We start from the raw sequence: 27574 nt of genomic DNA, 5'->3' as shown, positions 1-27574 counted from the left end.
ATTGTGGACTATAACTTGTCACTGAAACAATATTTCTGCATCAAACTTGTTGGGTATCATCCAAAAGGGTTATATGTGACACATTATATCTCAAACAGTCTCTAAGGACTGCTGAATAACTTTTAAGGGAACATTAATACCCATAATATGCCATTTTCAACCTGCCAAAAAGTGATTGTGGACTATATCTTGTCACTGAAACAATATTTCTGCATCAAACTTGCTGGGTATCATCCAAAAGGGTTATATGTGACATCTATAGCCCATTGTGTAAGCCAGTTCTTGTCATTTAGTTAATATGACATGTATTTCTTGTCTGTGTGTTTCTTGTTGTCAAGCCTCCCTTGTTGGTTCGTGTCATGTCTGTAATTTGTTATACTTGCTGTTTTACTTTGACAGTCCTGTGCTTCTTTCTTCTTAGTGCTTAATTTTACTCTTCTACTGTGATGTCATAATTTTCATTTCATTAAGCTGTTTCCCTATATGTTTCCAATGTCCATGATCACCTCCTGTCTGTATCTCAGACCTTTTTCTTCCTTTGTTTTGCTGTCAAGTCATCTGTGTATTTTACCTTCACGTCTCATCACAATACTCATTGTAGTCATCATAGATAAGATAACATAAGATAAGATAGGATAAGACTTTATTGATCACACAATGGTGAAATTTTTGTGTTACCTCAGATCAAGTAGGTAGGTATCAGAAGGAAAATACAAAAATAACAATAAATACAAACAAATATAAAATACACTTTATACAACGGTAGCATACAAAGTATGTGCTTATGGATGTGCTTGTGGAAATATCCAAGACATAAACTATATAGCTTAACATATTCTACCATTACTGTTCCTGTGAAGTAATAGATATCTATACGTATAGACATGTACATGAACACACACGTAGACAATAAATATACACATGTATACATACATATATACCTGCACACCTCCATAAACAGAGAAGGTGCATTTTGCATTAATTTTGATCATATGATGACCACAAAGTCCAGTGAATTATGACATCGTCATTGAGGAGTTATAGAGTTTAACTGCTGTTGGGATGAATGATCTGCGAAAGCACTCCTTCCTGCAGCAAGGATGTTTCAGGAAGGAGCTGTGATATATAAATTGGTTTATATTTAGCATAGTTTCATAACAGTTTTCATAATTATTTTCCAACTTTAGTTGTTTCTCCTGTTCCATCTTTGCTTGAGTTTTGTCATGTTTACCTGCCTTAATAAAATCACTTGCTTTTGGTTCTAGTCTCTGCTCTGTCTCTTCCAGTGTCTCCATTTGTGTCCTCTTTCTTGTTCAACACGAGCACTTACTATGATTTTCTAAAAATAAATATGATTCCAATTTTTGGAATAGCAAATCTTACTTCAAATAATGACTGCATTGTTATATATTTTATTCACAGTTTGCAGAGTGCATCTTAGAAGATGTCCCTTCTTAAATTTAAAAACAAAAAAAATTAAAAAAATTAAAAACCCACCTGACAAAGAATATTGGCAGAAACTAGCAAACCTGCTGTGTGATTTACAAGGAAAATTGCAGTGTTAATAAGTAGAGTTTAAGAACTCTGCTTCAAGTATTGCAAGTCTGAGACAACAGATTGCAATATGTCTTCTTGAGAATACAGGTATCATTACAAATATAAATTAAATAGTAAACTACAAATTGTTTTATTGAACGTGTTTTTAACATTGTTCTTTTATTGCTATAATCTTATTATGTAGTCATGCAAACAGAGTTCATTATTATTAAAATTAAAGTAATTGCTTCTTGTTGTTGAAGATGACCTGACTGACCTATGCCACTATTGTGGGAACCACGATGGTGACACCGATTGGGTAAATGCTTATGTTTTACATGTCCATAGCCCATTCAGTCTAAAAAGATGATAAAAAAAATCATGAAACAAAAATATAATTTTAAAAATGTTACAAACTATGTGAATACATCATCTGAATTATTGTAGTTGTAATGAATGGTGGACTGCTTTATGATCTGCGTATTTTGCAAAATTGTTATTTAAATACTTCTTTGTATACCACTATTAACATAATACTTGTGTTTCCTTGTTTTGTCTAATTTAGATTGGCTGTGACATTTGCTCACGGTGGTACCACAGGGCTGTGCAAAGAAGCCCCGCAAGAGCACAGAAAACAAATTTGTCTGTGAAGCATGCTGGTCAGACAGTTAGGTTCTCTGGCAATTTTTCTAAGGCTTTGAAATGTGTGTTTTGTATCGTTGTCTCCAATAATATTAATTCATTGTTTATTTATTGATTTATTCATTCATTCATTTATGTTTGTGTTGCTGTGTGTGCTTCTGTATTGTTAACAACATTAAAATTCAGCTTTGATTTGAATTAGTTTGTAGGATTATTCAATTATTTCCTGTTTCCTAACATGTTAGCATTATAGTTACTGTGGCAAAAGAATTAATATATATGTTGTTTCTAGGGGTGTGTATTGGCAAGAATCTGGCGATACAATATGTATCATAATACAGGGTAGACGATACGATATATTGAAATACTGAAAGCCAGACAGATATTTGTGTTTAGTAGGACTCAATTTAATTAGGAAAACTCACAGTAAACAGTCCAAACTGTTTAATGCTTGACATGAAACATCTGAAACAAAAACACTCTCTAAGTTCAAAATGAATGGAGAAATTAACATCTGCCTTATTAGAAGTCATGTCAAATAAACAAAAACTACTTTACTGAAATATCAAGTATTTAACATGAAAAAAGTAAACATGTAACACTGAAGTCTTTCTAAGTACTATGATTGTAAAATACTTATCCAAAAACTGCTCTATGGAGCATCAAAACAAAGTACTTTTTATGTGTCCTTAACATAAACAAATATAAATCAAAAATGAAATTGCTTGAAGAATCCATCCAAGTAAACATTAACAAAAAATGTAAAGTGCTATTACAATTAAGTGTTAATAAAATAAAGTACAGCTCTGCAGTGTCCATCAATGGAACACTTTTAGTACAACCTGAAAAAAGGAATTTACTCATCTAAATAAAAGTGCTTATGAGACTCAACCAAAATGTCAAACATTCTCATATCAGAGATTTTACATGTGTAGTGTTTTCTCAGTGTTTATTTTTCAATTTCCAGATTTTTGTGCAGGAATACAAGCTGATCGACATGGTCAGCTCTCAGGACACTTCTCTGTGCATTTACTATGTCTCCTGCAGAGGAGAAAACTCTCTCTGCAGAGACACTTGTTCCAGGAATGCATAGGAAACTCCTTGCTACTTTGGATAGCTGAGGGTATTCCTGTTCATGGTCCTTCCACCAACTGAGAGGATTTCCTGTGAGAGGCAAAGGGGTCTCATCTCTATACCTCTTGATCTCAGCTGCAGCAACATCATGTTCTGATTTTGGTGCAGTATTGTCACTAGTAGAGGCAAACGTAGCTCCGAGCAAGTCCACCAATGCACATGAGGTCCTCTGTCTCTTTAGGGGTGGCCGAGGGATGGAGTCAAAGTTGTCTTTGATATGTGGGTGATGAGCCTCCTCTGTGGCATTCTCTTCCTCCACCTGTTTGTCAGTCTCCTCATTCTTTTGCTGCTGAAAAACATTAAATTCAAATAGTATTAATGTCAGAAAGTCAAAATTCAAATCCAAGATTCACCCTGTTTTTCACTAATATTTGATGACAAATGTCATCAATATGCATTTTTTTTTGCTTTTTACTTTATTCACTTGCTTATAACTTCAGTTGAATTTTTCCAAATAAATTAATTTATTTACTTACATTTTCTTCCTTCTTTATCACAGTCACCACAGTGTCCAACAGTCTGGAATAGGTCTCACTGGTCTCTGCTTCAGACAGGAAGGGCAGGTCCTTAAACCGAGGATCAACAGTTGATGCCATCCATAGTGTCTCCCTCTCATTTACATATCTCTTTCCCAGATCTTCTGCTATGGCAGTCTTAATGTCCCTTACTGTCGGTGTATCATCAACACTTTCTTGTGCACCCATCACAAGCTTGGCATGAAGAGGAGCAATGATGGACAGGGTTGGCATACTCTCCTCTGACATCACCAGGGTGGCGTCCTTCATAGGCTTGAGTGCCCTGACAACTTCTTCTGCACATGTGATGTCAGACTCACTTAATGTGAAAATTTCTTTTTCACTCTTCCTAACTTCTGCAGAAAGCAGAGCTGCACAGATGGCTGGTTGCTGTTCTAAAAATCGTTCTATCATATCATAGGAGCTGTTCCATCTCGTAATTATGTCCGTGATCAATCTGTGAGCTGGTAGCTGAAGGAGGCGCTGTTTCTGCTTCAACTGGTTGCTGGCTGTGGTGCTGCGCCTGAAAAAGGCTGTTACACGTCGGATCCTCCCGAGAAGTCGCACCACGGATTGTATTTTCAGTGCTTTCTGTGAGGCGAGATTCAGACTGTGTGCAAAACATTGTATGTGCGTTATGCCTGCAAGTCTAGCCGCGAGAGCCATGTTTGGTGCATTATCGGTAACAACAACAAGGTCCTTTGCGTTCAATCCCCATTCAGCCACAGCGTCAGTTAGTAACGCTGCAATGTGCTCACCTGTGTGGCTGTCATGCATGGCTCGGGTTTGTAGTACATGAGACTGAAGGTTCCACTGGTCCGTTATGTGATGTGCTGTAACAGTTACGTACGATTCAGTGGCTCTCGAAGTCCAAGCGTCGCATGTCAGAGCAACTGTCTCAGCCGAGCTGAGAGAGTCCAGCACTGTCGCTTTGACTTCTTGGTACAGCTTTGGCAGAGCGATGTCCGTGATGTGTTGTCGAGAAGGAACGGTGTAACGGGGCTCCAGCGTTTTAATCATATTACGAAATCCTTTATTCTCCACAACACTCAGAGGGCGCATGTCTTTGCAAATAAAAACAAGTACTGACTGCGTTATTTTTGTTGCACGAGTTGAAGTTGCTGGTAGTTTCGAAAAGTTAACTTCTTCAATTGTCCGTTGAGAGGGATCGCCTCGTTTCGTTTTAAAATTAGCATTTGACGCTACGTCGCTATGGTGTCTAGACACGTGTGTTCGTAAATTTGTTGTGTTACCGGAATATTTGACTCTGGCGGTGCAGATTTTACAGACTGCATAGCTCTTGTCATAGTCTTTACTTCCTTCTTTTGTCCTAAATCCAAAATGAGTCCACACATCAGCTTTGAAAGCTGCGGGGGCCGGCTGTATCCTCTCCTCTTCAGTCATCAGTTAGCTAGCATCACACATGTCCACTGACTGTTCTACTTCGTTCTTTTGGCAAACTAGACGCTTCTACAGTTATCGCGAGACCTCGTTTTTACGTCATAGTAAAGGCGGTGAAAACTGCAAACCAGTGGCCGGAGTTTGAATTCCAACATACAAAAGAAATAAACAGTAAATGCATGTCATTTTTCAATTAAAAAAATCGATAACACTGATTTTAAATATCGATTCAGTATCATTGCGTGAAATATCGCGATATTTCGTTGTATCGATATTTTCTTACATCCCTAGTTGTTTCATGGTTTACTGGTGTTCAGCTTCCACTATACCCCCTGTTTCTGGTATATTTGTTAGTTTATTTAAATTGGTGGTTTCTTCTTTAGTTGGATGTTATTGTTATTGTTTTTTGTTTTTTTGTTTAAATTAATAAGTGCTGTATTGGAATGACATTTTTTTACCTTTTGTTTTCTCTTTCCTATTACTTATTGTTCCTAATTTATTTATGTAGATCTCCTCCCAGCTGTTTCCATTTGGTGTTATATTTGGTTTTATATTTGAAATTTGACATTTTATGCGCTGTCCAATAAAGGCTTTATTTAAATCTTCAGCAGAATGTGTCACATATTATCCTTCTGAATGACATCAGTCAAGTTTGAAGTAGAAATATTGTTTCAGTGACAAGTTATGGTCCACAATCACTTTTTGGCAGGCTGAAAATGGCATATTATGGGTATTATTGTCCCTTTAAAAGTTATTCAGCAGTTCTAAGGGACTGGTGGAGATATAATATTTGACATATGACCCATCTGAATGACTTCCAGCAAGTCTGAAGCAGAAATATTGTTTCAGTGACAAGATATAGGTAGCAATCACCTTTTGGCAGGTTGGAAATTGCATATGATCAGTTCTATTGTTCCCTTAAAGGTTATTAAGGATTTCCTAGAGACTGTTTGGGATATGATGTGCCACATATGATCCTTTTGGATGATACCCAACAAGTTTGATGCAGAAATACTGTTTCAGTGACAAGATATAGGCTACAATCACTTTTGGCAGGCTGAAAATGGCATATTATCGGTATTAATGTTCTCTCTCTTACCCTTTACCCGCCCCTGTTGCTTGTCTTGTGTTTCTATGGTGTATTGATAGTCATGTGCTTTTGTGCTGAGGTGTTTTTTCTGTTATCAAACTGTTCTCCCACTAGGAGCTCAGTCTGAGTGGAGTTTTTTTTCTCCTCCTCTTACCTCATGTAGTGTATTTTTGTTGTTTTTTCCTATCAGCCTACCTTTCTGACATGTCTGCCCAATGTGATGTTTGTGTAAAGTTGGTCAGAAGGTTCCTTTGTAAGTGCGCACGCGCCATTAGCGTGCTGCCTGCTGTAACCCTAATTTCCCTCGGGATGAATAAAGTATTCTGATTCTGATTCTTTTAAAAGTTATTCAGCAGTTCTTGGAGAGTGTTTGGGATATAATATGTCACATGGATGACATCCACCAATTTTGAAGCGGAAACATTGTTTCAGTCACAAGTTATGGGCGGCAATCAGTTTTTGGCAGGTCGAAAATGTCATATGGGTATTAATGTTCCTGTAAAAGTTATTCAGCAGTCCTTAGAGACTGTTTGAGATATAATGTGTCACATATAACCCTTCTGAATGACATCCACCAAGTTTGAAGCAGAAATATTGTTTCAGTGACAAGATATAGTCCACAATCACTTTTTGGCAGGCTGAAAATGGCATATTATCAATGTTAATGTTCCTTTAAAAGTTATTCAGCAGTTCTTAGAGAGTGTTTGGGATATAATATGTCACATGTAACCCTTCTGGATGATATCCAACAATTTTGAAGCAGAAACATTGTTTCAGTGACAAGATATAGGTGGCAATCACTTTTTGGCAGGCTGAAAATGGCATATTATGGGTATTAATGATCCTTTAAAGGTTATTCAGCATTTCTTAGAGACTGTTTGGGATATGATGTGCCACATATCATCCTTTTGGATGATACCCAACAAGTTTGAAGCAGAAATATTGTTTCAGTGACAAGATATAGGCCACAATCACTTTTTGGCAGGTTGAAAATTGCATATTGTCAGTTTTATTGTTCCCTTAATGGTAATTTAGCAGTTCTGAGGGACTGTTTGAGATGTAATATTTGACATATGACCCATCTGGATGACATCCAACAACTTTGAAGCAGAAATAGTATCTCAGTGACAAGTTATAGGCGGCAATCACTTTTTGGCAGGTCGAAAATGGCATATTATGGGTATTAATGGTCCTTTAATAGTTATTCAACAGTCCTTAGAGACTGTTTGAGATAGTCTCTAAGGACTCCAAAGCCCTATTATTAATGTGTCACATGTAACCCTTTTGGATGATACCCAACAAGTTTGATGCAGAAATATTGTTTCAGTGACAAGATATAGACGGCAATCACTTTTTGGCAGGTTGGAAATTGCATATTATCAGTTTTATCGTTCCCTTAATGGTTATTCAGCAGTTCTAAGGGACTGTTTGAGATATAATATGTCACATAGGACCCTTCAGAAAGACATGCAGCAAGTTTGAAGCAGAAATAGTATTTCATTAACAAGATATAGGCCACAATCACTTTTTGGCAGGTTGAAAATGAGATATTATCGGTATTAATGTTATTTTAAAAGTTTTTCAGCTGTTCTTGGAGAGTGTTTGAGATATAATATGTCACATAGGACCCATCTGAATGACATCCACCAAGTTTGAAGCAGAAACATTGCTTCAGTGACAAGATATAGGCCACAATCACTTTTTGGCAGGCTGAAAATGGCATATTATCAATGTTAATGTTCCTTTACAGGTTATCCAGCAGTTCTAAGGGACTGTTTGAGATGTAATATTTGACATATGACCCTTCTGAATGACATCCGCCAAGTTTGAAGCAGAAATATCAGTGACGAGTTATAGGCCACAATGACTTTTTGGTAGCGCTAAAATGCCATGTTCTCAGTCGTTATTCTGAACAAACAAGAAAGAGTCATGGTGATACTGGCACAATAGGTCTTTATTGTTTTAACTACTATTCGACAGTCTTATAACAAATATGAACAACGAGAGTAGACATACTAAACCTGTAGGCATTAATTATTCCATCGTGATGCGTGTAGTCATTCGTGACTGCGCTACACACCGAAAGCAACGTTCTGAAAAGCGTCATAATTCAGTTACAAGAAACGTTGAAGTTCCATAAATGCATACCTTTGCCTAATAACAAAGGCATAAATGTGTTTGTTTGCGCCCTCCGCCCTTGATATATGTGTGAAAGGGAAGTAGCTGGCAACGCAAGTAATCCGGGCGCTGCAGCTTTAAGCAGCTGCGCGCGCTCCCGCGGACGGCAATCAGTTTCTGGCAGACAATCACTTTTTGGCACAACACCCGGTCGTGCGATTGAACATTGCAGCGGACCACACAGCAAGAACAAACCATGGCTATGCTTTCGCTCCTTTTTCACTTAGACCCCCAAAATGTCGGATCGGGCCAAAATCCTTTCCACGCCCACCCCCGTGACATCACGCTCCAAAGCCCTATTAGGCTAATCGTTGTGTCACTTCCGGTATTTCAGACAATCCCTTTCCGTCAAGGATTTTTAATTTGTTGTGGGTTTTTGTATTTTGTTGTGGGCTTTTTGTATTTTGTTGTGGGCTTTTTGTAATTTGTTGTGGGGTTTTTGTATTTTGTTGTGGGGTTTTTGTAATTTGTTGTGGGCTTTTTGTATTTTGTTGTGGGGTTTTTGTAATTTGTTGTGGGGGTTTTGTAATTTGTTGCGGTTTTTTAATTTGTTGCGATTTGCACTTCCCAGCCACCGTACCTTACAGAAACCTGGTTTACAACATGATGATTATGTTAGTATGACTGTTGATTCATTTAAACTAATCGTCAGAATCAGAATTATTTGACTATGTTCTGATCTCAGTCATCTCAGCCGATGGCTGCCGCTCTCTGAGCCTGGTTCTGCCAGAGGTTTCTTCCCCTTAAAATGGCATATTTCCTTCCTACTGTCACCAAAGGATTCTACAATTGGTGTAATTTTCTCTGTAATATTGTATGTTTTTTTCCTTTTATAGATTCTGGCATCCTCAGGTGAAAGTAGGCTGGTCTTGTTTTTGGATTTTGCCTGCTGGTTGGAACCCGTGTTGGCTGGACCATTTATACTACCCTTATCTGTATATAGTGTATATAGTGTATATATATATATGAGTAGTGCGGTGCTCTGAACGGATAATTGGAGGTGAGCTTCCCTCCCTCCAAGACATCTACAGGAAGCGCTGCCTGAGGAAAGCGGGGAGGATCATCAAGGACTCCAGTCACCCCAGCCATAAACTGTTCAGACTGCTTCCATCAGGAAGGAGGTTCTGCAGCATCCGGTCCCGTACCAGCAGACTGAGAGACAGCTTTTTCCATCAGGCCATCAGACTGCTGAACACGTCATAGACACCTCAGCTTCACTACTGGAACTTCAACATTATGCACTCCACACTGTATATAAATGCCACTTGTTTTGCACATATTCAACTCTGTATATTTTATATATTTTTATTATTATTATTATTATTATTTATTTATTTTTTTTTATTTATTTATTTTTTTACTATTTAATTTGTAAAAATGTGTATACACACACACACACACACACACACACACACACACACACGTAGGAAAATATTTAGTATACACATCCAGAAATGCATACACTATTATATATTGTACATATATTTATTAGTTTCAGGTTGGCCATTCTTGTATTTTGCTCGTTTGTGTTGTTGTGTTTGCACATCTCTGTTGCTTGTGGGGCTCGCACACAAGAATTTCACTCGCATGTGCTGTGCCAGTGTGCCTGCACATGTGATGTGACAATAAAAGTGATTTGATTTGATTTGATATCAGTATATCCATACATTTGCCCATAGTACATCTGTATATTTGCTCTCTACGTTTAATAATAATAATAATAATGGATTGGATTTATATAGCGCTTTTCAAGGCACCCAAAGCGCTTTACAATGCCACTATTCATTCACTCTCGCATTCACACACTGGTGGAGGCAAGCTACAATTATATACAGATACGTAACGTATCTGTATATAATTGCTCTTATTGCACTTACAATTTGCATCTAATCAGAAGTGCAAGAGTAGTATTTTGTTACCCTCTATGCGTAATGACAATAAAGTTGAATCCTAATCCTAATCCTTTTGCTGATTTTTACATTATTGACCTCTTGATCAGGTTGTTGTTGTATGTAGTGAGCTATCTGTATCACTGTTTGGAGACTATCTGTTTTGGTTGGTACTCACCTGTGATTCTTGGCTTCTTCCTTCAATGAAAGAATATGCACTGACCTTCTGAGACACATCTGTCCATCCTCCACTATCACCTGGGCCATCAACTCAGTTTTATCCAAATTTTATCCAAGAGGGCTACCCAGCAGCCACAACCGGTTAGGGGTTTTACAGGTCTTTGTTTTTATTTCCTGTAGTTTAAATAATTATTGTGTGTCATCTGACCTAACAGATAGACAAGACCGGGTATCATCTGCATCACAATGAAAATGTTTTGTATCCTTTCTAACGATGACACCTAAGCGAAGTAATGCCATCATGGCAAACCTGACAGTCATATTTCTGAGAGATGAACAATGACTGCAGTTTTTTTTTAGTTGAACAAGTCTCTAATGAGTCTCTAATGAAATCCAGTTGCATTATTCAAATGCTGTTTCCTATGCTAACCCTTGCTACAGGAAAACTGACTATGTGCACAAAAGAGTTAACATGGTCAATGCCACCAACGCGTTTCTGTCTGATTCCTGAATTAGTGCAAATTGTGAAACATTTATCCTTAATTTTACATGAAACAAGGTTATATTAAAAAGTAATTTTGATTTCTATAATGAACATGCAGTTTTTCTTCACTAAGACTTGAACTGGCAGATGTCAAGCAGTTTGCAGCTCCATACCGAGACAGTCTCCTCAATGGAGACCACAGATAATACACAAACACATCATTCAACTACAGAAAAGGAAGGAAAAAAACACAGTTTGATGCATAACTTTCAACATTCCTTTAAATTGTGTACCTCCAATCACTTTCAAACACTTTTCTCCTGATCTGACTTGAGTAGCTTGTGGTCAGAGGGAAGTTCTGTGTCATAATTACTGATGATATAGCTTTGTTGCTCTATAGTAGTTGGGAGAGCCTCCAGCCCCACGAGCCTGACTTGAATAAGCGCAAGAGGATGGATACCTTTGTTTTTACTGTTGCATGTTCACTAGAAGCCACTGGCTGAAAGAGTGTATTTTAAACACAAGCTGTCAGAAAAGGGCTGTGAAAGGGCATGCACACATCAGATTTAGGGTTAATAACCTTGGCATACATGAACACAAACCATTTAATAGGTAACTGTGACTGTTTATTATTGATTTAAAAAAAAATCAACCAATCAAGCATGAATAACATAAATATAAACATACACTGCACATTATGCATGACATATTATCAATACATTTCTTTCACTAGAGCACTTTCACTGAATTCATTGACATATTAATGATATGTCAATGAATTCAGAACATTAAAATTGCCCTTTGCAACCAAAGGTTATTTAAGCCCATCACAAGGGTGTCCAACAGAATGGACAATACTGAGCTTAGGAAAGATGGTTGCTATACAAAAGAACCACTGCAAAAGCAAACCATCGAGTTAAGGGGGAATGCCACTAAATGGCATATCAGAATGTGGAATATCATTGTTGTGGTTCCAGATATGTGTAAACTCCCTGTCTCCATTAATACATGAACTAGGCTGGGGTAGAGCCACATTCACATTTTTGCATGTTAATCTGGTAGCTATGTGAGTCTCTTGAACTTTATCATGGAGAAGCCTGTTAAAAACCTTGGCTTGTTCCAAAATATGAACTAAATACTCAAGTAAAAAAAGGCCTTCATGCTGGGGATCACACTCACACTATAAATACAACTGGACCATTTAAAGACTAACACACAAAGCCAGTGAGCTGTGTTAGTAGATTTGTGAATATCATTTTCTTGTATTTACGGTATAACAAAGTTTTGACTGAACCATTTTATTTCCATTTGAAAAGGGAGGAGCCTCAATCAGAGTGGGCTCTGTGAAAAATAAACAAACAATGAAACACTATCACTTATCAACTCTGATTATTTTGATAGTCTAACAGTGAATGACCATAAAATTGGAATGTGGAAGTGAAAACAGGAAAATAGGACCTAGTTTAATCTAGGCAGCATGCTGTCTGCGAATGCTATGCAAGCAAAGATTAAACGTATAAATACGACAGTATTTAATCTAAGGACAGTTCAACTTTTTGCCCTCGGTTGTTTGTTTTTGTACTAAGGAGTCTTGATTTACTGACTTAAAAACTCCGAACAAAGGATAAATTGTTCATATGATAAGACACGATGTCAACAAATCCGCAGGTTTGACAAATGCATGAAAGCAATTACAGAAAAATATCAAAATAGGTCTTAAAGAACAGAAATCACCTAGATAAACGATTTACAACGTGTCACATCACCTGAGAGCTTGTTTTCTTCAAAGAAATTGTTCAGGAAATCTCAAAAATTACTTTGGAAAGTAAAATTTTATCACAGTCTCAAATTATGAGGTGAAATTATCATGGAATTTCAGATATTTGACATATTAAAGACACAAATATTAACACCCAACTCCTACAGTGGATTCTGTGAATATGTGGAATTGTTAGGTTCAACTAGTCCCCCTGAAGGGAAAGGTCACTGCAGACCATACAATTTCGATTTTATGGTCTGCATACTCTGTATAAAAGCTGTCTTCAGCTGCTCCCTTATCACAAAGGGATCACCACGTTAGGAAGCACAAGATGTTTGATTTGAGTTTTACACCAGATATCTTTTAATATGCAACCCCATGTGTTTGGCTAAAATTGTAACTTTTGAAAAACAGAATGGGCAGCAGATCATCCAGTTTGGATTTAGGAGACAGGCACTGCACTTTCAAGATTAGGCTTTAAACTTTTCTTTGTGATAAAGAAACCCTGAAACACCGCTTAGTTAGCCTCAGGGCGCCGAGGGGCATCCCATGATAAGTTTCTTTATTATGACACTATTGTGTCTTTTCTTGGTTTAGGCTTTAACCTGTGGTTGTTTTGGTTGATTAACACTGAAGTTGTTGTAGCAGTTTGTGAAGCACCATGTGCTTCACAAACTGCTACAAGTTTTTATGCTTTTTTTCCTGTAGCAGATGCCATATTGTGAGGTAAGGGTTTTTAACATTACAATGACCGTGCATATAATTGGTCTTGCGTTTTGAAACCTGTGCAGTATTTTGTTCTTCTCCATTGTGTTCACGTGCAAGCTATCAAGTCACACTCTCTCAAAATCAGGCTGAGAGTGCTTCCTCCATCATGTGAACATTTTCAGTGTGAGACAGTGGGAGACAGGTGGCTGTGGATCGTCTCATCTCTTAAGATCTAACAGATATGTATGTTTTATGGAACTGCACCCATTCCTGTCATTTCTTTAAACTTGGCTTTAGACACAGACAAATCAAACATCCACAAACATTAAACACAGCATCACTTAAAGAAAAAAACTAGGCCTGAGGGAATGAAAAAAGGTAAAGGTCACTTATGGAGAACAAATACATTCCTAGGCTTGCTGCCCAAAAATGAAAAACATAATAATAAACATCCCCCGGTGTAGGAACAGAAGCGAGGACCATAATTAGCTCCTCGCTAATTATGCTCCTCGCATAATTAGGAGCATAATTTGACAATTACTATGTCAAAATCTGGGCAAAAAATGGAGTATTCTGAAAAATACATACGGGAAGAGGAGGAGGAAGTAAAACAGAAGGCACTAAATAGAGGAGAGGGTGGAAAGCAGCTAGAGAAGAAACATCTTGGAGAAAGGCTCACCCCACTGGTTATGAAAACTGACCCTCTGACAACGTGCAGCTGAAACTGTTTTGCTATTATAAGAATCTTTCAGATCTGAGTAATGTGATACGACAGTAGCAGCAGTAGCATGATCTGGTCTACGCACCCAGACACACAGAAGAATTAAATCCAGAGGCCAGCACTGGCAAAGTTCACTGTAAACATAACAAGCCTCTTCTTTTTTCACAGGTTTAATCATTCACATCCATATCTTTCCCTTTTTTGATTCTCTGTGCTCTGCAGTGATTTGGTTTTAGCCACTTTGTTATGCGTGTCATCTCTGTTTGGCATCAAAAAACTAAGTCTCCCTTGAAATATTTCTGTTTCTTTCCCTCACTATTTTCCCCTAAATTTCTGAGAACAAAGAGAATAAAGAAGCCCTTTTTAGAGGCACGGCTTCATCGCTGTGCTCCACTTTCACACTCTGTTAGGACTAGAGGTTGAGTCTGGGGGCCACTAAGGCAAATTCTCGCAGGATGTTTCGGGCCACATCCACTTTGTACTGAGCAATCATCAGTGCTCGCTTCACATCGTCAAAAGCGAAACCCTCGCCCATCAGTTTAGCTATCTTTGCATCTTCACTCTCCAGCTCCAGGCTGTGTGGTTTTTCTGGTTGTATTTCTGGAGGAATCTTCCTCGGATATGGCTTGGGTGGCCTCGCTGGTGCCTGCAAACAGTCCAGTGATACTTGGAGGAAGAGGAGAGAAATGATGTCAGTGGAAAACTTGGGAAGGAGAAAACTAAACACTGCTTATCAGCGTACTGATCTTTTTCCTGCACCTTCAGATTTCAGACATTTTTCATGAAGTCATGAGATTCTAATCATGTAGAAATCGCCTAGATGTTCCACTGCCTTTCTACTTAGGGCTGCTCAATTAATCGAATTTTAATCTAAATTACGATCTGGGCTTTCAACGATCATTAAAAATTATTGAGCCGATTATTAGCACCTCCCTCGTGCTTTACTCTCGCATTGCTCCGTGTGGCAAATTGAGCGCACCTCTCTGCATTTCGAACACGCGTCACAACAAGTAAGAGGACCCGAGGGAAGCTCGGAAAGCTAAGCAGAAGTTATTTGGAGAGGAGAGTGACTGCCGTTGGTTGAAAAGAGAGGTAAAAAAAAATCTTCAGTGGTGTGGAAACATTATGGGTTCGTGGAGTCAGACGTGGATCAAGTAGACATAGTGTGTAAACTTTGCTACGGTGTCGTAGCTGCACCACAGAGCAACACTGCAAAGTTCACTAAACATAGATGTTTACATTTTTCATTTATTTTTTATATTGCAAACATTTGCACTGTTATCAGTATTTGCACACTATTTTATATTATTTTTTGACAATCTTTTAAGCCATTATTCAATACATTGTTATTGTTAAATAAATATTGTCAAATAATCGAGATCTAAATTTCAGTGAAAATAATCGTGATTATCATTTTTGCCATAATCGAGCAGCCCTATTTCTACTCCTCTGACTGAAAGGAATCAAGCCTATTTGTACAAAAGTCGTCTTGCTGTCTTCATTGAAAAGTTGCTAGGGACATAAAGAAGAATCCATGTTGATGAGATTTCTCGAGTCAACACATGAAAAACACCTTTTCTTCTTTGAACCTTTTAACCAAAAATTTCTCCTTTGGTTAACCAAAGGAGAAATTTTTGGTTCTGCACAATTTCAAAGGCATCTAGATCTAAAAAAAATGATCTTCCACTCCCAACATGAAAAGTTTGAAACCTATAAAACATGCAGTCATTTATACACTGACCGAGCACTATATTAAGATCCCCTGTTGCTTAGTCATGGAGTTTACCATCAACTGCACGAATCCACGGATCCAGCTTGCCCAGCACAGGGTTCTGCCTCTGTGACTTTATCTACAATTTAACAACTTTAATACTACTTACATATGTTTTCAGTATTACTAATTGCCCATGAGCTCAGTGAACACTCACTAAAGAGACAGGATGGTCTCTTTAGTGAGAGGTTGTACCTGGATGGTTGTACTCCAGGATGCCTCTGGAGCTTTTCACATTGTCCGTTTGCCTTTTGGCTGGATGCGAGGGAGCAGCACTGTTCACCATTCCAAAAACTGAGTCTGGACAACAGAGAAAGTCAGGCACACAAGCCAACACGAGCAAAGCAATGTTGTAAATAATAAGTTTAACACTTATTACACTGAGAAATATAATGCCCTAAAACGATTTATTTAGCTTGTTTTTAAAAGAAAAACTTTACCTGGAGTTAACAGGACATGCTCGTGTCCAGAGGGGGGCATGTGTAGTTGAGTGATAACAGAGTTGGATGACATGGAAGAGTTACAGGATGAGGGTGATGAGGGCGGCTCAGTAAAGCTGTGTCTCACAGGTGGAGGAGGAGGCTGGGATGGAGGGCAGCTGTTTAAGGTGTCTTCAAATACTGTAAGGGAACACAAGCCAGATGCTAGAGTTCTGTTTTGGGGTTTTTTGCTTGGTCCTGATTGACAGTATCTACTTATTCTATGAGGAGGTAGCTGACTAAGAATTCTAAACTATGTGCAGTCCTACAGATTACATACTAAAGGCATGCTTGGAGGACTGGGAAAGAAAGTACAAAAAGGCTGAAATCGGCATGAATGTGTGACTCTTCTACACCCTGAGGTGGTGCTAAGACATCAAATATACAAAAATGATTATAATCAGTCAGATATATCTGAGTATTCAAATGAGGACCATATGTTGGAGTTCTGGAATGACATCATCACAGTTAAAGTAAAATGCCTGAACATGAAATTTCAGAGTTTATTACAGAGAAATGGCTCTTTCCAAAATAAAAGCTATACTATACGCTTCTTCTGGGCTATATTCTCAGCAGCATATTAAACATATCAGGTAATAAACTCTCTTTTCCAAAGATGAGTGATTTCTCCATCAGATAGATTTATTTTTTTATTACTTTGTTGTTTCAGCAACATTACATTTAAAAACTGTACTTTTGAGTTAAAATATATATTTATAATTTTAATAAATGACAAATTAAAAAAGCATGAACGCCTGTGGAGACGGCTTATGGTTGAGAAATGAACATTCAATGCACGGGCGACAGATCTGGTTGACATTCCTGCTGTCAGCATGCCAATTGCACGCTCCCTCATTGCTTGTGGCATCTGTGGCATTTTGCTGTGAGACAAAACTGCACATTCCAGGGTGGCCTTTTGTTGTGGGCAGTCTGAGGTACACCTGTGCACTACTCATGATGTCAGATCAGCATCCTGATGTGGCACACCTGTGAGGTGGGATGGATTATCTCAATATAGCAGATGTGCCCACTACCACACATTTGGACTGATTTGTGACCACTGTTTGGGAGGGATGGTGATATTGTGTATCTGGAATGAATTTTAGGTCTCTACGTCCATCCCATGGGGAATGGGAGCAGTAACAAAAGTGTTGCGTTTATATTTTTGTTGAGTGTATATATATATATATATATATATATATATATATATATATATATATATATATATATGTATATATATATATATATATATATATATATATATAGATAGATAGATAGATAGATAGATAGATAGATAGATAGATAGATAGATAGATAGATAGATAGATAGATAGATGGATATAGATATAGATATATATACATGTATGTATAACAGCAGGGTGCAAGATACTAGCAGCCAAGGCATACATGGAACGGCATAACCAGGTGACCAGCATAGTGTACAAGAACATCTGTGCTGAGTATAACCTGGACGTCCCAAGGTCAAAATGGAAGAGGCCCCCAAGAATGTCCGAGCTAAGATCCTGTGGGACTTCCAAATACAGACAGACAAAATGGTGGTGGCTAACCAACCGGACATAGTGGTGGTAAACAGAAGAAGACGGCCATAGTGATCGATGTAGCGGTCCCGAATGACAGCAACATCAGGAAGAAGGAACACAAGAAGCTTGAGAAATACCAAGGGCTCTGAGAAGAGCTCGGGAAGATGTGGAGGGTGAAGGTGACGGTGGTCCCAGTGGTAATCGGAGCACTAGGTGCAGTGACTCCCAAGCTAGGCGAGTGGCTCCAGCAGATCCCGGGAACATACATAACATTGGAGATCTCTGTCCAGAAGAGCGCAGTCCTAGGAGCAGCTTAGATACTGCGCAGGACCCTCAAGCTTCCAGGCCTCTGGTAGAGGACCTGATCTTGAAGGACAGCTCACCCGCAGGGGCGAGTGGAAATGTACAGTGGGGCAAAAAAGTATTTAGTCAGCCACCGATTGTGCAAGTTCCCCCACCTAAAATGATGACAGAGGTCAGTAATTTGCACCAGAGGTACACTTCAACTGTGAGAGACAGAATGTGAAAAAAAAAATCCATGAATCCACATGGTAGGATTTGTAAAGAATTTATTCGTAAATCAGGGTGGAAAATAAGTATTTGGTCAATAACAAAAATACAACTCAATAATCAGAATCAGAATCAGAATCAGAATCAGAATACTTTATTGATCCCTGGGGGAAATTATTTTTTGTTACAGTGCTCCATTTTAAACCAACATTAAGACAAGACAGACAATACGCTAACTAAGAATAGTACAATATATACATATATATACATACATACATACATAAGTCACTTATAAATAAATATTTGGAAAAGAAACATGTGTAGTTGTAGCAGCAAACAGTGTGTTAAGTGGATGCGTTGTACAGGGAGATGGCCACAGGCAGGAATGATTTCCTGTGTCGTTCAGTGGTGCTTTTCGGTAATCTCAGTCTCTCACTGAACGAGCTCCTGTGACTGACCAACATGTCATGGAGTGGGTGGGAGGTGTTATCCAACATTGTCTTTATCTTGGACAGCATCCGCCTCTCCGACACCACCTTGAGGGAGTCCAGCTCCATCCCCACAACATTGCTGGCCTTACGGATCAGTTTATTAAGTCTGTTGGCATCTGCGACCCTCAGCCTGCTCCCCCAGCATGCAACAGCATAGAGGATCGCACTGGCCACCACAGACTCATAGAAAATCCTCAGCATTTTCTGGCAGATGTTGAAGGACCTCAGTCGCCTCAAAAAATAGAGACGACTCTGGCCCTTCCTGTAAAGTGCTGTGGTGTTTTTAGCCCAGTCCAGTTTATTGTCAATGTGTACTCCAAGGTATTTATAGTCCTCCACAATGTCAACACTGACCCCCTGGATTGAAACAGGGGTCAAGTGTTTCCTGGTCTTCCTGAAGTCCACGATCAGTTCCTTGGTCTTTGCCACGTTGAGCTGCAGATGATTCTGCTCACACCACGTGACAAAGGAGTTGACCACAGCCCGGTACTCTGTCTCATCATCCCTGCTGATGCATCCAACCACCGCAGAGTCATCAGAAAACTTCTGAAGATGGCATGTCTCTGTGCAGTGGCTGAATACTTTGTAACATAACCTTTGTTGGCAATAACAGAGGTCAAACGTTTACTATAGGTCTTTACCAGGTTTGCACACACAGTAGCTGGTATTTTGGCCCATTCCTCCATGCAGATCTTCTCGAGAGCAGTGATGTTTTGGGGCTGTCGCCGAGCAACACGGACTTTCAACTCCCGCCACAGATTTTCTATGGGGTTGAGGTCTGGAGACTGGCTAGGCCACTCCAGGACTTTCAAATGCTTCTTACGGAGCCACTCCTTTGTTGCCCAGGCGGTGTGTTTTGGATCATTGTCATGTTGGAAGACCCAGCCTCGTTTCATCTTCAAAGTTCTCACTGATGGAAGGAGGTTTTGGCTCAAAATCTCACGATACATGGCCCCATTCATTCTGTCCTTAACACGGATCAGTCGTCCTGTCCCCTTGGCAGAAAAACAGCCCCATAGCATGATGTTTCCACCCCCATGCTTCACAGTAGGTATGTTGTTCTTGGGATGCAACTCAGTATTCTTCTTCCTCCAAACACGACGAGTTGAGTTTATACCAAAAAGTTCTACTTTGGTTTCATCTGACCACATGACATTCTCCCAATCCTCTGCTGTATCATCCATGTGCTCTCTGGCAAACTTCAGACGGGCCTGGACATGCACTGGCTTCAGCAGCGGAACACGTCTGGCACTGCGGGATTTGATTCCCTGCCGTTGTAGTGTGTTACTGATGGTGACCTTTGTTACTTTGGTCCCAGCTCTCTGCAGGTCATTCACCAGGTCCCCCCGTGTGGTTCTGAGATCTTTGCTCACCATTCTCATGATCATTTTGACCCCACGGGATGAGATCTTGCGTGGAGCCCCAGATCGAGGGAGATTATCAGTGGTCTTGTATGTCTTCCATTTTCTGATGATTGCTCCCACAGTTGATTTTTTCACACCAAGCTGCTTGCCTATTGTAGATTCACTCTTCCCAGTCTGGTGCAGGTCTACAATACTTTTCCTGGTGTCCTTCAAAAGCTCTTTGGTCTTGGCCATGGCGGAGTTTGGAGTCTGACTGTTTGAGGCTGTGGACAGGTGTCTTTTATACAGATGATGAGTTCAAACAGGTGCCATTCATACAGGTAACGAGTGGGGGACAGAAAAGCTTCTTACAGAAGATGTTACAGGTCTGTGAGAGCCAGAGATTTTCCTTGTTTGAGGTGACCAAATACTTATTTTCCACCCTAATTTACGAATAAATTCTTTACAAATCCTACCATGTGAATTCATGGATTTTTTTTTCACATTCTGTCTCTCACAGTTGAAGTGTACCTCTGGTGCAAATTACTGACCTCTGTCATCATTTTAGGTGGGGGAACTTGCACAATCGGTGGCTGACTAAATACTTTTTTGCCCCACTGTATTTTTTTTTATAGATATTGTGCGTGTGTGTTCGTTTCAGTGTATGTGTCTTTGTCACTTGAGAAGTCAAAATACGCCAGCTCCACCAGAGGCTGGTCACTACACCCCCAGGGCCCCAGGCTCCGGAGAACCACCCCCACGCCAAAGAAGCTACCCCCAATGAAGCAGATCAACAACCACGCCCGAACATCCAGCCACACGCCCTGGAACCAAAGGCAGGGCCACATCCTGGGGAACTGCAGCAATGTCCCAAAGGGACAGCGAGCTTCAAACACTGGGCTGTGCCCAGCCGTGCCCACACACACACACCCAGGCCATTCACTCACTCACACATACCCATCCATTCATGACACAAAGACATACACATGCTTCCTGCTCATAATCAGATCATACCATAGCAGGGAGCTTATTAAATTGGCTCCAATAATTAGGGTACCACACTTAACTTCACAGAATAAAATTGTGTAATTAAATATCGTGTTTGTGGGTTTTTCCCATATTACTAACATGCCAATTTGTTTGTTGTGATTTATTATCAGCCAGACTCATATTTGCTTTAAATGACAAATTTATTTAAGACGGAGTGATTTATCTAAGTCTGGGATGGTACGTGTTAACGGCCGCTCATAGATCCTACCTGCCGGATCTTCTTTTCATTGATATCGCTGTTATGACTGATGAAGCCGAGCTGGTGAGTTTCTTTGTTAACCAAGTAACGTGTTAAAGCTATAAATATGACTATTACTAAACTGTACTGTCATTAATAGTGTTGCTTTGTTAATGTTGTATGGTTGTTTTATTTTGTGTCTTTCAGTTGATTACCTGGCTTCTGTAAAGGCACGGTTACTGTACTGGTGTTAGTTTATGGTTGTGGAATAAACTTATAAAAGGCAGCAATCAGATGTCCGAGCCTGAGTACGACACAGTTTCATCAGTTAAAACACACCCTTACGGTGGGAGTTTACTAAATTAAAGGTAGTTAGCTTAGTAAAAACCGTAAAGTAATCAACACTTAGCCACCCCCCGCGACGGAGAAGTGCAGGAGGGTCTGTGTCAACTACGGAGAATCCAGCAATTAGACGGAGCCCGGCCGATCGTCACGGCCGATCGATGTGACTTCGTTCTCAAAACACCGTCAAGCCCTCGTACGTGAGAGACTGTGTGTGGATTTCTTTGCTGGAACTAATAGGGCACTGGCATAGGATAAGCCAGCCGCCGAAAACGAACTTTTAATTCAGTTACTAGCCGCTAAGCGACCGGAAGTGGGTCGCCGCCATCTTTGCTGAGGGCATAGGAATAACGCCGGTAAAAACGAACAAAAAAGTCAGTATGGCATGCCGAGAAGAATTAAAGAAAAGGCGGTCCTCTGCGCAAGCAGTTTTTACTAGGAAAGCCAATTCCATTGCCTTTAACATTGACATTCTGACTGAACATGACCTCATGTCTGAAAGTAGGACACTCAAAGACAGTTATAGTGAGGTTTGTGATAGCAGTTTTGATTACACTGCTGCTATGGAAGAAGAAGATGCAAGTGGGCTTGCAGCAGAAATAGCTGGAGTGGAGAAGAAGCTACAGGACTGCCGCTCAAAATACCAGACCACAGAAATGAAGCTAAAGGAAGCGTCATGGTCTCGTTGTGCATCAGGTCAGTTTGACAGTCTAAGAGTTGACCTAAAAGATGCGATTAGCCAGGTGGAAGCGCTCAAAACGGGTCAAATAAAACAGGATCAGTTTGATTCAATGCTCCCTGCTGTGGAAGGCAGAGAGGAAGCTCTGAGTGAGTTTGTGCATAAGTGGGATCGTTATGTTCCAGAGAAAGAAGTGAACGTTATGCGAGCTTGTCTCAAAGAGCTCAAGGAAAGGAGGAGAGTGGCTATGGTGGTGCTGGCTACCACCCTAGATGGGAGAAGGAGATCTGGGTGTGGCGACCTCAGGAGCAGGACTAGCAGTGAAGGTGAAGGCAGTGATGAAGGTGGCGCTGACGGTGGAGTGACGACCAGCACTAGCAAGCCCAGTGGGCCCGCTGCGACCGGTGGAGATGATGGCCCAACGCGTGCCAGTGGTGCGCTAGATGCTGACGTGCACCCTGCTGCATGCCAAAGTGCCGCAGTGGGCAGTAGTAACCAGGTTATTGATGAAGGTGGCCCCGATGGAGCACGAACTACAAGTCCTTCCATTGCAGCCCTTCAAGCGCCACCACAGGGACCACTATCCCAGGGTCTGGGGAGTCCTGTGTTTAACCCTGGCCCCTCAGGCACGCCACAGCAGCTTCGAGGAGTGCATGGTGTGAGACCCAATGGCGCTGGGGCAGGACAGAGCACGTCTACCGTCTCTCAAGGATCACTCGGAACAAGGATCGCACTCGCACCCCTGAGCCTACCAAAGTTCTTTGGGGACAGGAGAAGCTACTGGCGCTGGAAGAGTAACTGGGGGACCCTCCAAGCGTTGGCGGAACCCACAGGTTCCCCGGAGTGCAGGCTCTTCCACCTGATGGACAGTATTGCTGATCCAGTAAAATGTGAACTTAGGCTGTCTCACTGCCGTACAGCGAGTGAGGTTTTCCGAGTTTTAGAGGACTGTTATGGTGACGTATCACAGATAGCAGATGACATTGTACTTGAGCTACAGGAGTTACCGGGCGTGCGCAACAACAAACCCAGAGAGGTTTTACAGTTGATCCAAACTGTTGGACTTAATAGACCTAGGTTGTGAAGATGCCATAAAAAATCAGTTAGTGATCCGGTCACTTGAGAGTAAGCTGCCGGACAGTATGAAAGAAAGGTGGCTTTTGTACCGATGTGATCCTGTCAATGATGTCAGTCCACAGAACCGGTTTGATAAGCTATGGCAGTTCCTGAAAGATCAGAAGACAGTTCTGGTGCAACTGGAGCAGTTGCAATCCATCAGACAGTCTAATACTGCCAGGGCAGCCGATCCGAGCCCCCGCGAGAAACCAAAAGAGAGACCTGATCGGAGGATGGAGAGACGTTCGTTCACCAAGGCTACTGCGAGTGAGACGAGAGGTGAGCTGTCACAGAATCCTTGCTGTTTGTGTGGCGAAGAGGGTCACACAGGGCGCTTATACCGCTGTAAGGCATTTAAAAAGGCCAACCCGTCAGAGCGGAGAGTTTACGTGAAAAAGACAAAAGTGTGTCCCAGGTGTCTGGACTCCCATGGGAGTGATGACCCTTGTAGTAAAAACTTTCTGTGTCGTAATGAAGGATGCAGAAGGGGTGATGCCTCATCGGATCAGGAAAGATGCAGCTAGGCAAGGGACAAAAGGGGATAAAAGGAGAGAACCCTGAGGCCCGACGGAAGAGCAAGAGGCTGTGTTTGCTGGCCTAGGTCTGTCCCCGGAGCAGCTGGAGGCTGTTCGAAGGGCTTGCACAAACAAAGTAACTTCAAAGTTGTGGGCTGGCAGAGGCTCGGAAGATGAGAGTTGTCTGAAGGAGCTCCCGGTCCTCATGATGTTGTTGGACGTCACCACCAAGAGGGGAGACTGGATTGGAGCACTCATCGATTTAGCCTCTGACACGAATTATATCACCCACGAGGCAGCGGAGAGGCTTGGTCTGCCTGGTGAACCAATCACCTTAGTTGTTCATGGTGTTGGTGGCATGGAGGCAAAAATAGAGACAAAGAGATACCTGGTGAGCATAAAAGTAGCCACAAAGAAGGAAACATGGCGACTCCATGAGATGGTTTGCTATGGATTAGAAGAGATTGCCAATGTGGGTCACGTCGTGGACTCGGAGCGCCTGGATAAGTTTTTCCCAGGCTCCGTCGAACCCGGGGAACTGATCCGCCCGGAAAAGATTGAGCTACTCATCAGCACCCGGGAGGGTCGTCTAGCCCCCCAGAGAATGATGAGGTGCGGTGACTTGGTTCTGTGGGATGGTCCGTTGGGGAAAACCATCAGTGGCGCACACCCAGATCTGTTTGAAGATGTGGAGGTGACTGCACGACTCTCATCGACCCATTTGGCATGCTCCATGAGGGCGGCGTCTCAGAGAGTTGTGGCCCTCCATAACTGCTGCCCAAAACCAAAGAACAGCGTAGAAGTCGGTACCACGGCTACATCCAACACTGAGATCATCAAATGGCTGCAGTGGGACAGTATTGGTGCCGCCTGTGATCCCATGTGTGGCGGGTGCCGCTGCGGGAAGTGCGCCCCTGGAGGGAAAGAAATGTCACTTGCTGATGAAAGAGAGTTGGAGATCATCAGAGGGGGTCTAACCTTCAAGCTGAGTGACAATCATAGTGACAAGCCCCATTGGGATGCTAAATATCCCTGGAAAGAGGACCCTGCCACCCTACCTAACAACCGCAAAGCTGTGGAGGCGACTTTCCTGAAGTCAGAAAAGCGCCTCGAGAAAGATCCATTATGGAAGGCAGCTTATGCTAAGCAGGTGTGTGACATGCTGGCTAGGGGGGCCGCTATCCAGCTTTCCCGGACGGTGTTGGACGAGTGGAAAGGAGCCGTGTGGTGGATAAACCATTTGATGGCGCCCAACCCACACTCCAACACCACGCCGGTGAGGCTCGTTTGGGACAGCAGCCAGGTGTACAGAGGTGTTAGTTTGAACAGCATCTTGATGAAAGGCCCAGATGTCCTGAATCCCATTAGGGCAGTGCTGCTCCATTTCCGGGAGGGAGAGCATGCAGCAATAGGGGATGTCTCCAAAATGTATAACTCTGTATGGCTGGAGGATCAAGAGGTGCACGTTCACCGCTTCTTGTGGAGGCATTCCCTGGAGGAGGACATCAAGGATTATGCTGTGGTGCGTGTGAACATGGGTGACAAGCCTGCAGGTTGTATCGCTCAGGTTGCCATGCGAGAGACTGCCCTTCTGCCACAGTTTGTCAACAGAGTGGAAGAAAGACGAGTCATTGAAGAGGATACTTACGTGGATGACATCCTTGTGTCCCACAACGACCCTGAGAGACTGAGCGAGATCCTTGAGGGGGTTGAAACCATTCTCAAGCATGGTGGGTTTTACCTCAAACCTTGGGTGCGGTCTGGCTTTAGTGGGAGGCAAGGTGCTGTTCCTGCCGAACCAGAAACCATCATGTTGCCCAACCAGCTGCGGACCGAGGACAACAAGGCCTTGGGTGTGGGTTATCTCGTGGAAGAAGACAAGCTCTTCCTCATGGTGGCTATTAACTTCTCCGCAAGAAAGAAAAAGATGCGTACTCAAGTAGACCTCGCTGAAGAGAACATAGGGGAGAAGACGCCAAATCCCCTCACCTGCCGTATGCTTCTAAGTCAGGTAGCAGGGCTCTATGACCCCCTTGGTCTGGCGACGCCCCTGAAGCAGAAAGGTGTTATTCTTGTCAGAAGAGCCTTTCAGGAGGCCGGGATACTGACTAAGGATACGTGGGATAAGCCGCTGTCTAGTGAACTACGTGGGAGAGCGATCAAGCTCTTTGAGGAGTACGCGCGGCTGAGTACCATCACCTTTCCCAGGAGTATTACACCATCCGGCTGGGTGGGTAAACCCTGGGGGATCACGTTCTCTGATGGAAGTTGTGACTCATACGGAGCGGTCCTCTACCTGCGCTGGGAAACATCTGGAGGGGTTAAGACCCGGCTCGTGGAGTCCAAGGCCAAATTGACTCCAATCGAACAAAAGGGAGATGCTGTCAAGGCAGAGATTTGTGGAGCTGTTTTTGCCACTCGCCTGAAAGGTTACTTTCTGAAGTACAGTCGGTTGGAAATAGATCGTTGGTACCATTTTCTGGACAGTCAGACTGTGTTAGGTGCCATCCAACGGGAGAGTTACGGGTTCCAGACCTTCTTTGCCAATCGAGTGGGAGAGATACAGAAGGCTGGGCCTGTGACCGACTGGTGGTGGCTTCCTGGCCAGTTCAACGTGGCTGACCTGGTCACAAGAGGATGTTCCCCTGAGCAGCTTGGTGAGGACTCTTCATGGCAGACCGGTCCCATGTTCCTAACCAAGCCAGTAGAGGAATGGCCCATAAAGTCAGCTGCAGAGGTGGCCTCTGGGACTAGAGAAGTCGTCAGTCGACTCCAAAGAAAGGCTTTTTCAGCCATCTTAACAAGGTCGCAGCAAAGGGCGCAGACTACTCCAGATGGCTTTGATAGCGTCAAAGCCGTGGTCGGCGGCCGAGTAAGTCCGGAGCTCTTACCATTCAGCAACAAGGTTACATCTTTTGAGACTAAGGGGTCTCCTTCTGTTGCTTCTAATGTCTGCAGGATCAAGGAGTGCTGGGGTTCAGCCTTGATAAATCAAGTAGATCTTTCACGGTTCAATTCTCTAGCCAAGCTCTGTGGGGTCATAGCTTATGTCCACAGAGCCTTGCGCTTTTGGTTATCTGGCAGGGGTCGGACTGCTGTAGGATTAAAGTGGGAGGCGGTGCCCGCGGCTCAAGAGCGGGTAGAGGCATTTCAGGACTTATGCCTTGCCGCTCAAGCAGGTGTGAGTTTCCCTACGACGACGCTCAACCGCCTGGTTGTGCGCAAGGATAAAACAACGGGGCTCTTGATGTGCTATGGCCGGATTCAATCCGTTGAGGAGGAGAGGTCCGGGGTCCCTTTGATCCCCTACAAGTGTCGGTTA

At 41.9% G+C, this 27574-nt stretch overlaps 1 protein-coding gene across 5 annotated transcripts in view; it reads right to left on the bottom strand.

Annotated features, from left to right (window-relative positions):
• Positions 1-11653: 11653 nt before the first annotated feature.
• The window catches only part of cblb (Cbl proto-oncogene B, E3 ubiquitin protein ligase), a 162977-nt gene continuing 147056 nt past the window's right edge, over positions 11654-27574 (bottom strand). For all 5 annotated transcript variants that reach the window (XM_014412994.2, XM_014412993.3, XM_023154987.2 and 2 more), the window contains 3 exons: positions 16449-16628; positions 16204-16308; positions 11654-14903 (listed from right to left, as the gene is read on the bottom strand). In XM_014412994.2, coding sequence (XP_014268480.1) covers positions 14650-14903; positions 16204-16308; positions 16449-16628 — 539 coding nt within the window. In that variant the 3' untranslated portion in view covers positions 11654-14649. The remainder of the gene's footprint in view (positions 14904-16203; positions 16309-16448; positions 16629-27574) is intronic.

The sequence above is a fragment of the Maylandia zebra genome, linkage group LG10 (assembly GCF_041146795.1).
Source record: "Maylandia zebra isolate NMK-2024a linkage group LG10, Mzebra_GT3a, whole genome shotgun sequence".
Lineage (NCBI taxonomy): Eukaryota > Metazoa > Chordata > Actinopteri > Cichliformes > Cichlidae > Maylandia > Maylandia zebra.
This window is presented reverse-complemented; position numbering and strand designations above follow the sequence as displayed.